The 13,335-nt window shown below is 36.7% G+C and overlaps 1 protein-coding gene across 1 annotated transcript; it reads left to right on the top strand.

Annotated features, from left to right (window-relative positions):
- On the top strand, positions 1-13,206 carry LOC127801492 (coiled-coil domain-containing protein SCD2-like). The gene is made up of 17 exons (XM_052336691.1): positions 1-323; positions 1,754-2,313; positions 2,779-2,854; positions 3,100-3,141; positions 3,221-3,283; positions 4,018-4,067; positions 4,147-4,174; positions 5,748-5,822; positions 5,939-6,049; positions 6,140-6,200; positions 7,716-7,829; positions 7,951-8,072; positions 9,156-9,225; positions 10,706-10,753; positions 11,366-11,406; positions 12,297-12,423; positions 12,673-13,206. The coding sequence occupies exons 1-17, from the start codon at positions 3-5 to the stop codon at positions 12,786-12,788; spliced, it is 2,025 nt and encodes a 674-aa protein (XP_052192651.1). The 5' UTR covers positions 1-2; the 3' UTR covers positions 12,789-13,206.
- The last annotated feature ends 129 nt before the right edge of the window (positions 13,207-13,335 follow it).

Consider the following 13,335-nt stretch of genomic DNA (forward strand, 5'->3'; position numbering starts at 1 on the left):
GGATGAGGCCAGTGTACGTGAGACAGAAGAGCATCGAGGCGCCGGATGGAGGCCAACCGACGTCGTCGTCTCCCGTGGCGTCGCCGCTGCAGCGCCATGCACGCTCCGGTTCGACTGGCGGGGCCAATCTCAGGAGGCCGGCGATGAACACCGCCGCCAAAGGCGCCGCCGCCCAGAGGCTCGCTCAGGTGATGTCTAGTCAGTCCGCCGACGACGATGACGAGGAGGAGGATGACCTCATGTATGACTACACCCCCTCCAATCTCGCCACCCCCGGCTTTGGCCTCGCCGGCGGCGGAAGGCCAGCCAGGCCCCGCCCAGTGGTATATCACAAAACAACCCTAACTTTTCTTCTCCTTGTCAACGGATCAAATTGTCAATATGTGCATGCGAGTATCTATTTCTTCCTGCAAATCTATTATAATATATAATATCCTCAACTCATCACTATAAAATAATAATTTTTTAAACACAGAGAAATTATGTTAAAAGAGTTATGCTACTCTTACACCATTGTATATATTTTGGGCTATATAATGGTGTAAAAATATTCAAAATAGCTTGTGCCTAATTACGTCTCATTGCACAAGGTATTTTAGATATTTTTACACTATTATGTAGCCCAAAGTGTATACAATGATGTAAGACTAACATGACTCAACATGAAAAATGCTATTCTTATACCATTGTGTAGCCCAGGGTATACACAATGGTGTAAGAATAGCATTTTTCATGTTAAAATAAGAGCTTATATGATAATAAATTATAAAAATTTTGAACTCATGGAACTTCATTGGAAATGAAAAGGGACTAAGATACACCGGCGGGCCAAGAGTGGCCATCTTGCAGCTTAGCGTGCTCCCTCAGGCTCATATATATGTATAAAGACCCAGCTATTCGCACACAATATTGGAATATAAGTGTATATGTCTGTATATATACACTCTTGAAGTGGGGGCAAACAACATAATTCTGAAGAACCTTCTGTCTGTGAAGACCCTCCCTGTTCTCTCTGTATCTAGCTAAAACTAAAGGAAAGCAGTCACAATAGACAGTTCCGCCCGCTTTCTCTCTCTGAAGCAAAGTAGTACCAGAAGAAGCTACGTGAAATGCCTATACCAACAAGCACTTATTTAGTTAATCGTTTATTTCTAACCAGATGAACACAAAATAACTTGCGATGAATAATTAAAGTTTGCCAAGTTAAATTAGGAATTGAAAATAGTGATGCAGCTTCAGAAGAGGGGAACACCACATTGGTGTTCACCCTATATTAATGCATGCAAATGCCCGTGATTCAATATTAACTTAACATAAAATTTAGGCACTATTTGCCAATATATGCCTTGCCAGGATGTCTTGTGCAAAAGCTTTGATTTGCTGGTCTCTTGCGGGGCTCTGCAGGTTATGTGCCTTGCCTATGCCAAAACCTCTTTATGGTTTTTGTCTTAACCCGCTAATGTGTGGGGGTGGTCCTACGATCACGTCCAATGAGAGGTGACAGGCTAATCAGTACTTGTTTGTCTACTGCCATTGATCTAAAAGGATGATATTGAAGCTCAACATTATTGTTTAACGTACATGGTATCCAAGAAGGATAGCATGCAACGATATTGGTTAGGCTTGGACCAATAATTTGAATTGCTTATTCTGTTTCAGCACAATCTTCATTGAGAAGTCATGCTAATTATTTTTTATGAGAATATTATGTAATTTTCTTTACAAGACTAATTTTAAGTTTCATCTTTGCTAGTCAGTTCGTTCCTCCGTAGACCAGCATCCACCTGCACGTGGGGCATCGAGTGGTCAAATTCTGAGCTCTGCTGAACAACAACCTCCAATAGCTCATTCAAGCTCAGCTGGACAGCTTTCTCAGCCCAATTCTCTGGAACAACCTCCGTCTGCTCGCTCTGCATTGCCTACTCGATCATCTCAATCTGCCAACTCGGTGGAACAATTACAACCTCCATCTGCTCGTTCTGTTTCAGCTACCCGATCATCTCAATCTGCCAACTTGGTGGAACAAGTACAACCTCCATCTGCTCGTTCTGTTTCAGCTATCCGATCATCTCAATCTGCCAACTTAGTGGAACAAGTACAGCCTCCATCTGCCCGTTCTGTTTCAGCCATCCGATCATCTCAATCCACCAACAACATGGAACAGCCTCTGTCTGCTCGGTCTATCTCAGCCAGCCGTCCAAATATAGGAGCTAAGGCAGTTCCCATAATACCTCCTAGTATCCCACTAAAATTGAGGCCACAGGCTTCTGTAATTTCATCAGAGATTCCCACTGATAATCGAAGAGACAAAAGGTATAATTAATGATTGGACTTTCTTAAACTTGAGTTCGGATGAGCATGCTGAATTTAAGTTTCCTCTTTATTCTTAAATTGATTTTAGTTCAGTATTTGTTAATTAGGAATAATTTCAAAGTCTATTATTACTTAAATGTTTGATTTTCATTCGTATTTGTTCTGTTATACTTATTTGCTTCTTCGTTTGACTGAAAGCAGGAGTAAAAGGATATAGAAAACTTATATTTCCTTATTCAAGAAATTGAATGTTCTCGGATTTTCTTTCTGAAGTAGGCTCAACCAGAGTAATTGCTTTTCCTATATTCTGCATGCTACTGTATTGCATCAACTGATAAAGTATTCCATATGAGAGTTTTGAAGTCTCAAAATTTTGTCGAGCTCTCTCTCCTTCTCTTCTCCAAATTACTTTGAGAATGCATCTTGACTAAGTGGTAATCCAGTCTTCATTTGATCAAAAATCAGGTTGTCCATAGATATGGGAAGTATGAATCTAAGAGAATCAGGCACTCAGCATTCTACTTCTGCTCTACAGGATGAGGTATGGTTCCACCTGAAACTGGTATTTTCACGTGCTTTTGAAGCCTGATATGTAACTGTTTCTTGTTGAAAGTTTACAAGTTGCCTTCTTGCATCACGTCTCTTGTTGACATAATATTAATTTTCTACACTTCAAAGTACTTTCCCTGCTTGTTTGAGTGATACGTAACCAATTTTCTTGTTTCTTCTTGTAATTTTTGCTCCTTCATTGGAATACCTTTAATGAGGTGGAAATGCAAATTGCAGCTTGATATGCTACAAGAAGAAAATGAAAGCCTACTTGAAAAGGTGATATCACTAAATTCTTATGACTTTTGATATTGTCACCATGTGACTTTTGGCTCTTCATTATGACTTTTCCTTCCAGATTCGATTTGCAGAGGAAAGATTTGAAGAAGCAGAGGCAAGAGCTAGGCAGCTTGAAAAACAGGTGATGTCCTGTAATCATGAAGAGGACTGTGATGTATATAGTTTCTTCATCTTTGTATTGGCTGGTGGTTATTTTTGAAAAATGTACATTTTTTAGCATCCGCAATGTAATGGATTTGTTTCCAATTAGTGAACTTGATTGTAAGAGAGAAATAAATCATTAGTGGGGATTTTGTCTGAAGCAGTAATTTTGGTTGATCTCCTATGCAAGTGGATTTGTTAATTTTCTGACTTCAAAAGATGGAATGAGGGCCATAAGTAAGTCACAGAGAATTGTTGGTGCTTATTAAGTAATAGTGTTGCATTTGCAGTACATTTCTCTGACAGATCCATATGTTCATTTACATTATTAGGCAGCTGGAAGATATCACGTCAGCTTTTGATTTTGGTTATGAAGCTTATAAGCCTGCACTAGGGAAAATAAGTTGTAAAACTGATTGACTGAAAATTTTCTAAAGAATGCCACATATCCATGGAAAGAGATGGACAGAAGACAATATTCTTCATTTGCATTCACATAGTAACCAAGTTAATTCATTAAACTGCATATTTTCTAGCTGCAAGTCGTGGAATGCAAGTTTCTTGATTAAATTGTTAACGCTTTTAAGATATATGTTAAATTTTGGTATTTTCTGGTCAATGTACAATACCAATGACTAAATCCATTTAAAAGTACGCTCTCTCTATCTCTCTAGTGTTATATCGTTCACATTTAAAATACCTCATCACTGTTAGGTTGCCAATCTTGGAGAAGGTGTGTCATTAGAAGCCCGGCTTTTGAGCAGGCAAGATCAAGAACTTAGATCTTTATATGTTCTATTATACTTGGTATCTCTAAAAATCTTACTTTCTTCTATTCTGCAGGAAGGAGGCAGCTTTGCAGCAAAGAGAGGTCTGTATGAAAAAGTACTATCTTTGAATGATTGATGACTGCTGTTTCATATGTGCTTGAGTGTTTATATCTTTGCTAAAATATCACAAGGGACACATTTTAACAGGCATTTGTGTGCTGAATTGTCTGTTTGTATGTACTCAAGTTTTTGTTTCCAATTGTTTTGAAGTATTTACTTAACTAATCAGGTAAAGATTTACATTGTGTGTTCAGCGTCATGCTAGTTCGAGTATTCAAACAAGTGGTAATTTATGAAGACATTCAAGACACACACCTAGCAGCGCAGCTTCCCCTCTAGGAATTTTTGGTTTATTAATCTTCCATTTTTTCATCTGCTTGCATAAAATGCAGGACTTCACATTGAGTCATACATATAATGTTGAGAGTAAAAATGATATTATAAGATAAAGTTAACACTATCTACAAGCTTAAGTTTTTTAAATGAGATGGTGCTTAACATTTCAACAAGGTATCAGAGAAGCAGGGGCGGATTTAAATGTGAGCTGCCCTGGGCCGCTCATAACAAAAATTAAAATTTTAAGGTAAAAGTCCAGTCCAAATCCAGTTCAGCCCACCCTCAACCTAGCCCAGCCCACCCTAAAATTCTGGATCCGCCGCTGCAGAGCAGGCAAAGTTCTTAGGTTCAAATCTCACTGCTGACCCAATATTTGAATAGTTGCACATGTTTGGACCAATTATACAGTAAACCTTGGCTAAATGTGAGGGGGCGTGTTGAGAGTAAAATTGACATTAAAAAAGATAAAGTTTATTCTCTATCTACCAGCTTAAACTTTCATATGGATTTTGATCCATTAAACAAACAATGACTGAGATTATTTTCCATGGAACTGACCTTTTCAAACTTCACCCTCATTACATGCTTTCATGTTTTTCTCACTCCCTAGTGTTCGGCATACTTATTCTCATCTAAAGTTATGCTCTATTTTAGTAACTTAGTTAAAGTCTTTGCAATTTACCTTCATCTTCACCTTTAAGCATACCTATTTAATAGACAAATGGTTTATGTGCTTAAGACTGTACTCCTTGAACAACTAACAAGTGAAACCTCACCTTCAATATGTAGATCACTGAATGCTTATGATATATATTGCTGTTGGTATTCAGTTGACATCTGGATGGAGAGTATTTTTTCTCTAGACAGACCAACCTCAGAATGCTACTGACATCCTAGAGCATTCTGTAAACCATTTCTTGTATTTTTGTGTCCGCATAATAACCTCTTGCCTTATGGTTGTCAGAACCCTCCATGTAGGAAAGAGCTTTAATCACCCTTCACTAATGCAAGCTTTGATACCATCTAGTAAGGCACAAACGAATATTAACATCACAACCATCTTATTAAAATATGGGGTTAAAAAATTTTTGCATCTAAGACACTCATGCGGTCTTCTGGATTAAAGATTTTCTTTTTCTTGCCTCCCTCCCTTTCTTTTGATTGATTTTCTACTTTCCAATACTTAATTCACACCATCTAGTTCTGGTGATTTTGGAAGTTCCATTGTATTGCTACAGAGAGGAAATGTATGGTTTTCTAACTCATTTTTCTCTGCAGGCTGCTCTGAAAGTTGCAGCAGAAACTTATGGTGGTAAAGGTGAAGAAGTACAGGCCCTACGGATGGAAGCTGAGGTACTCAGGACTTGTATGTTTATCCTTTCTGTTGCACTTTCCGTTTTCTTCTCCTTCGTGACTAATTATGCTTATTTTAGATTCTAATTGCTCTACCCATTAAAATGTTGAGTTAGTCTGCTAGGGACGAAGCTGCATGTGCTCTGGAGGGGCTCCGCAAAGCTGAGACTGAAAATAAATCACTTCGAAATATGACTCAGAGACTGATACTAACCCAGGAAGAGATGGTTTGTTTTGAATGATGGCTTATCTCAAGTCATTCTGTTGTTGCAGTTCTTCAGAGTTGATATTTACATGGTTCATAGTTTGTATCTTAGGAAGAAGTTGTTCTTAAGAGGTGTTGGCTTGCCCGATACTGGAGTTTATGCATTCAACATGGTAATGTCATTTTATTTTTGTATCTGTCAGTACATGAACTTCCATCGTATTCTTCAATTATTTACGTTTTCAGGTTGGTGATTTAAGACCTGCACAATGAGCTTTGGTCAATAAAAATTCAAGAAATGGCACGTTCAATTCAAAGCTCATCACTCGAGGTTTCATATGTAGCACATGAGCATATGAGTTCTAAGAGCATATAAGCATTGCTTTGGAATTGTTGATATGAGCTCATGATTAATTTTTGAAAGAAGTACTGGTTGGAAAATTATGACCAAGTTAGAACCTTCGGTCTTTTGTCCTTCTCTAATAGAAGTTCTGAGCCTTTTAAGCTAGATTGGTGAAAGCATTCTTCATAGCTTGTAAAAGTAAAACTTAGTGTGAAATTATAATTTATGTAATAGTTTGGGATGACATTAACTAACCTGCATTCATGCACTCCTTAAACATTTCAGTATTTCCATGCCCTTACATACTAGTAGCCAACTTTTACTTCAATGTTTCTTGTCAAGCATTTCAGATGCCAGTGCTTTTATATATATTTATTCGTCGTTGCTATTATTTTGTTGTTTTGGTTCTTTTTCTGATATTTTGTTCTTGGGAAAATGATTTGTTACATGTGATTGCGAGGATTATAAATTTTATTTGTGTTGTTCTGCTTTTGGTTAAGATGGTTTGGTTATGTGAGAAGACAACCAATAGGGACTCTTGTCAGGAGATTGGATAGAATGGAACAAGTATATAACAAAAGAGGTAGAGGAAGACCAAAAAAATTTGGTGGGAGACACTTAGGTTTTGATGTGAGTTATAAACTATAAGGGTCGTACAAAAGATAAGACAGTAAACAAAAATGATTGATAAGCTAGAATTCATATGCCTAACCCACCTAGTGGAATAAGGGCTTGATATATTGTTTTTGGGTCTTGTTATGTTGCCCGCATCGGACAACTCTTATTGGGGGGGGGGGGGGGGGGTCCCACACCCCTTGCCTCTCATTTTGCTTGCGCCGGGCAATAGAACGGAATCGTGTTGTTTCCTGCTTCTAATTTAAATATGATCAAACTTTATTTTCTCACAAGTGAGCTACATGTTCCCAGAATTTTGTGATGTCCTCAACTTGAATTTCATTGCTCTTCTTTTGCACTTTTCAACTTTCTCTTAGCCCCTTTAGATTCCCCTTCGGGGATATTCAATGAAACAGGGAATTATTGTATCTTGATTTTTTTAAGTGACTTCCAATTTTCTTGTGAACACATTAGCATTCACCTCTAAATTTATTATTTCTGACCTGGCACACATCTATCATCCTTTGTTGCATCATATGTTTTCTAATAAAACTGCACTTATCTGTGTAGCCTTAATTATTTTTTCCTTGTTGCTATTATCGGCATTATGTCAGTTCATTAATTTGCAAATGATTATAAGATCTTCAGATCATAATGGTAATTTTCTAATTAAAATGGACCAAATAATGATGTTTGAGTTTAAACTTGAAGCATTGCTATGTAATTGCAGGAATCCATGCAGAGATAGCTTCAGCACGATATGATCACTGGTCAGCCTTAGCCCCTCTTCCTGTTGAAGTTGTTTTGGCTACTGGGCAGAAAGCAAAAGATGAAGATGCGTTTGGTATAGTTTTTCTTCCATTCAGCTAAAGATGGGACTTGATTGGGATTCAATCATGCTGGTTTCATCATTTTTGGTATTCATCAGTTGTACTCATTTATACTTTTCATTCATCTGCTAGCAGCAAAAAGTGATGCTCAGGAAAGGGAAAAGGTTCTTCAAGACTTGAATGAACTCTCTGGAGAGGGAAATATTGAGAGCATGCTTTCAGTGGAGAAAGGTCTTAGAGAACTGTCTTCACTAAAGGTTTCTATCACATACTTATGTTTCTTCTTTTTCCCCCAGTTATCACATATTTATGTCTAATATGTTCTAGAGGTTTATGTCTCGAGTTGATTTTCCCTCTTAACTTGCTCTAAAGGTGTAGCAAACTTCACATGCCTGAAATTTTACATATGACTATGTCTATGAGTACAGAGCTAGATCAAGCTGTAGTTGCTGTGCCCATCTAAGGTCTATTGCAGTGTATCTCTGTCTTGTCTGGATACAGAATGATATATGGACTAAGGTCATATTATGCCTTGTATATCATGTTATTCTTGATTAGGTTCTTGCTTGTTCGTTCAAGAGATAACTTGGTTGTTTTTTTATTAAATATCGTGATGCTCCAAAAATCAATTTCTCCTGTTAATAGTTTTGCTTTCATATTGACTTTTTGTTTCTCATTTTGTGTGGATATATTCCTCGTTTGGAGTTAACTGAGCTGTGATCCTTTCCATATTCTATGTTTCTAATCTTTGGCATCATCTGGAGATTCTGGACCCATGAGATTGAAAAATAGAATCTCTGCTGGATTAATATATGTACATTAACATAATCCAATTTCAGAAATAAACATCTGGTGCTTCATTCCAAAGGAACTTAATGCACAAGATTTTCCCACTGTTTATGGACGCAAAAAAACCAATAGAGAAGCCTTCCTTATTTACATATTGCTGAACCCTCTTAGTCATTTATTTTGAAATTGAGTGGTGGTGACAGACTGACAGTGGCTGATTTAGCATGCATTTTTTAATCGAGGCTTAAGGTGTTGTAGCACTTAAGTAATGAAATATAGTAATATTTTTAATGCTGTGTTTGGAATTATGATTCTTTAAGGTGAAGGAAATAAAAAAAATGACAATAAAATCTATGCTGATAAATATCTAGTCATTTTCTGTTACGTTCCCTACATCATGACAGATACTTTACTGGTGAACTAACTTCACCGCTTAAAATTAGGAGAAACTGATTTATTGTGCATCAACCTAAGTGCATAATACTATTTACTCCTAGTGGCCGTTTTCTCATTATTAACAGTTGTTGGTGTGACTTCTATTTTCTTAAAAGGTGGAGGAAGCTGTAGCAATTGCAATGGCTCGACAACGTCAATCAAATTCGGGAAAATCTGGTTTAACAGGTGCGCAGAAGTTTGTCCGTTTGTTTAACAATTTATTAAAACAATGAATAAGTTAAAAATCTTGTTTTATGGAGGCTCAATCTTCTAGTTCCGATTTGAATATAACTCTTCTCCTACTCTGCAAAGTGTTCATATCAAATCTAAAGAAACATAAAAATCCAATTACAGGGATTTTGAAAAATCGAATTTTCCAAGTATTGTTGCTTGCTGCTTTTGCCGTCTTCTGTGTTCTTCTATCATTATCTAATTGAAAAAAGGATGCCGGTTCTGAAGAAATGTTATCTTTGGAGTTTCTCAACAATACTGTACATGAGAGAGGGTGTTTCTTTTGGTGGTTCTGGTTCAAATGATTTATATCATTTGCACAAAGACCACGAGCCTAAAACTAAGCCCAGTTAGACAAGCTGTATACGGAAGAAAATGTTAGACCACGAGCCTAGAAGAAATGTTATCAATTGAGTTTCCCAACAAACTGTATACTGAACATGAGAGGGTGTTTCTTTGGGTGCTTCTGGTTCGATTGATTTATATAACTTTCACAAAGACCGCAAGCCTGGAACAAAGCCCAGTTAGGCAAGCTGTATACTGAAGAAATGTTAGACCGCGAGCCTGGAAGAAATGTTATCACTGGAGTCTCCCAACAAACTGTATACTGAACATGAGAGGGTGTTTCTTTGGGTGCTTCTGGTTCAATTGATTTATATCATTTGCATAAAGACCATGACCCTAGAACTAAGCCCAGTTAGACAAGGATCAAGATTTATTTCCATGGGCTGTTTCAGTTAGCTGAAACCTGAAATGTTTCAGAAGAAAACACTAATAAAATAATAAAAGAATTGGGAAAATGTGAAAGTGTTTGGAAACTGCAATCTGTATAAATATATATATATATGTGCATGCAGCATGCTCAATACTTACATAACCGAACAACTATTTGAGGTCTAAGACATCTTTTTACGTAAAAATTACAAGAAAATGATTTAGAAATAGATTCAGCATACATTAAATTAATGTCAAATACATTAATTACAAGGACAATTATGGGTACCATATAAGCTGTAAACAAACAAATATAACATTCCTAATGTGTGGGAAGTCTTTAGCAAAATATGATTAATTTCTACTATAACATCATTTAGATAAAAGCTTAATGAAGGACAAAGAATTCCAAAATCTCACTGTCAAAAGTCTTTCTTGATTTGTTATGGAATGTGTTGAAGCTAGACTGTACAAATTTTGGTTATTATGTAAGCGTGTGGGTAAAATATTTTTGGAGCTGTTTATTTTGTGATTTATTGGCATTACTCTAACAACATTCTTTCTTTTTAAAAATGATGATTTATATGGTGGTAAGATTTTCTTAGCTACTGTTTCTATTAGGGTTGTAACAATCTTGCAATTCCTCTTATAAAATTTGTTCTTACACCTATATATCAATTTGTTCAATGATGGTTCCTTTTGTACTTAATTGTGGATGCAGATGACCTGAAGCTACCAATGAATGGGCAAAATTTCTCAGAAACATTTGGTGAGCTGATAAAGTATTGTGTACAGCTCATTTGAAGTTTTTTTTTTTTTTTTGTGTGTGGAAGTACTTTAAACTTGTGCAAGCAGTTTGACCTTTGAGGAAAACATTGAGTACCATGGACCTAATCATTTTTTTTTTCTAGCAGGCTTTAACTTATTACCTTTCACGAAAACATTGAGGAAACTTATGTGATTTTTTGGCCCATTTGTTGATCCCTAACTTCAAAGAAACAGAATTTGAAATAAAATATCTTCTTACTTGCAAATGTGCTATTACATATCAACCTTATCGGGCTTCTATTAAATGGGCTCACATTCAGTTTTATGCCAGAGGAATCTTCTATTAAATGGGCTCACATACAGTTCTATGCCAGAGGAATCCGTTAGTTTAGCTTCCTGCAACAAAGTCCAGACAGACTGATGTTATCCCATCAGTTCATCCATAACTTCTAAGCAACAGAACTTGACATCTTCTGACTGGACAATATGCTATTGTATGGCACCCTAATCAGGCTTCCATTAAAATGAAATAACATGAAAATCAATTTCACATGCAACTTATATGATTTATATTGTCCTTGATTTTAAGAGCTGAATTGTTTTTTTGTTTCAGAATTGAGCCAACAGGAGTCTGAAGATGTGCTCTTTAAGCAGGTATGCTGACAAACTTTTTATCTAGGACTGACTTGTTTGTGTTGTTGATGATATTAATTTCAAGTTATGTGCATACAGATGTTAGGAGTTATGAGGGATCCGATTTTTATCCTTTTTGGCTCGTTAAACAAGAAATATTATGATACAAAATCAGGCAAATTTTATGCATACTTCCCCGAAGAACTCATTTAGTTTACTATATTTATTAAGTTCATAATTAGTTATGTATGTCCAACACATATTTATCTTATCTAAAGTTTCAAGTTCTCAACAAGGGCACTTCACAAATTTGGAAGCGTTCATGTAATATAGATTTTCTCAACATGCCCCTCACGTGTCGCTGAACTGTCTCATTCATAACTGACAAGGTACTTGTAGATGTTTAATTATCAGGCAAATGGTAAGATTTGAACTTAGGATCTATTACCAGATCTGATACCATCTTGACTTGATGACATACCTCTCATTTAAAAGCGTAATTTATGCAAGAAAGGGATAGGCTTGCTATGTTTTTTCTTAATATAATCTAAAATTTCCTGCAAATGGGTTATGCTTGATAGGTTGAGAAAGAAGTTACTTTTGTGGAAGGCTAGATGACAAGTTTAGGGAAAACAAATAAATTGTTGCGAGATGATCTCTTACTGACTATAAAGAAATATTACAGCAATTCCTAAAGATGTAAATCATATGATGTAAATTTGTAACCTTTTTGTTCGCAGAGAGAGAGAAAGAGAGCTTTGTTTGTATTTCTGAATATTTCATAGGTTTCAATGTTGTTTTCTAGTCTGTGTATGCGGAACATTTAGCATCCAATCAAACTGAAACATCATACGAAAATGCACAAATGATTCTTGGCATAAAAAGGAATGATCCCTGCTATGCTTGTGCAGGCATGGCTAATGTATTACTGGAGAAGAGCAAAAAACCGTGGAATAGAACCAGACATTGCAGAGGAGCGTCTAGAGTTCTGGATCAACCATGCCACTCAGTCACCGAGCTCTAGTGATGCAGTCGATGGTATTCCCCCTTTTCTCCACCCTCCTGCACAAACACTTGTTTCCTTTATCATACAAGTGACAGTGAGCCTCTTAATCCATGAGGTGCTAAAATTTTATTTTCGTACTAATATCTTCAGCTTTCTGAAATGAGATATAATAATATGGATAGAAGTTTTTGCTGGATGAAAGTTCTAAGAAGCATTCGGCTATGGCACGTACTATGAATAGGTTTTGCGTGTTAGTGATACTTTCTTACATTATTTCGCAGTTGAGCGTGGCCTTGTGGAACTCAGCAAGTTGGGTATCGAAACCCAGTTGTGGGAAGAATCACGCAAGTTCGCCAACCAGGGCTCGAGTAAAATACCAACCCTTGCAGACTTCTGATTTCTCCCAGTCAAATCTTTTTACTCTTTTGGCCGAAGAAAATCTCTTTTTCTTTTCTTGTTTTTTGTGTTCATTTACTGGAATCAAAGTGCCATTGCTGCTAAATTATTCATTTTGGAATGGGTCATAGACTGTTTTTAACTCTTCATCTATAGGCGTCAACTTGTTTAGTAGGAATGAAACTGCCTCTATATATGGTCTCCTTCTGGTTTAGCAGCACCGAAGCTCATTTATGTTCATTTAGCAGCAGCAGCAGCATAATGAGAGACTGCTTTCTCATTTCTGCTCTCTCTTCATTAGACAGTGCTGGGAGTTATTTCGTCATGTTTTTTACTTGTATTGCAAAGGTTTTGAATTCTTAACAGTATGCTACAGAGGTTGATGAATACCTTGGATTTAGTATCAGATGGGTTGGCAAATGTCCTACCAACTGCATGCTGTTTGAGAATGAGGAGACTAATCTTGACAAACGTTTATTGTGCAGTGCTTCTTAACAACAATCTTGAGCCTTAATCTCATTAGATAGGATTGACTACATGAATTTGAG

This window comes from Diospyros lotus, chromosome 5, assembly GCF_014633365.1.
Source record: "Diospyros lotus cultivar Yz01 chromosome 5, ASM1463336v1, whole genome shotgun sequence".
Taxonomy (NCBI): domain Eukaryota; kingdom Viridiplantae; phylum Streptophyta; class Magnoliopsida; order Ericales; family Ebenaceae; genus Diospyros; species Diospyros lotus.

Coding starts and splice junctions, on each gene's coding strand:
- LOC127801492 (XM_052336691.1), top strand. CDS start 3: ATGAGGCCAGTGTACGTGAGACAGAAGAGCATCGAGGCGCCGGATGGA. Junction 2,314..2,778: donor GATAATCGAAGAGACAAAAG/GTATAATTAATG, acceptor ATCAAAAATCAG/GTTGTCCATAGATATGGGAA. Junction 6,201..7,715: donor GAGTTTATGCATTCAACATG/GTAATGTCATTT, acceptor ATGTAATTGCAG/GAATCCATGCAGAGATAGCT.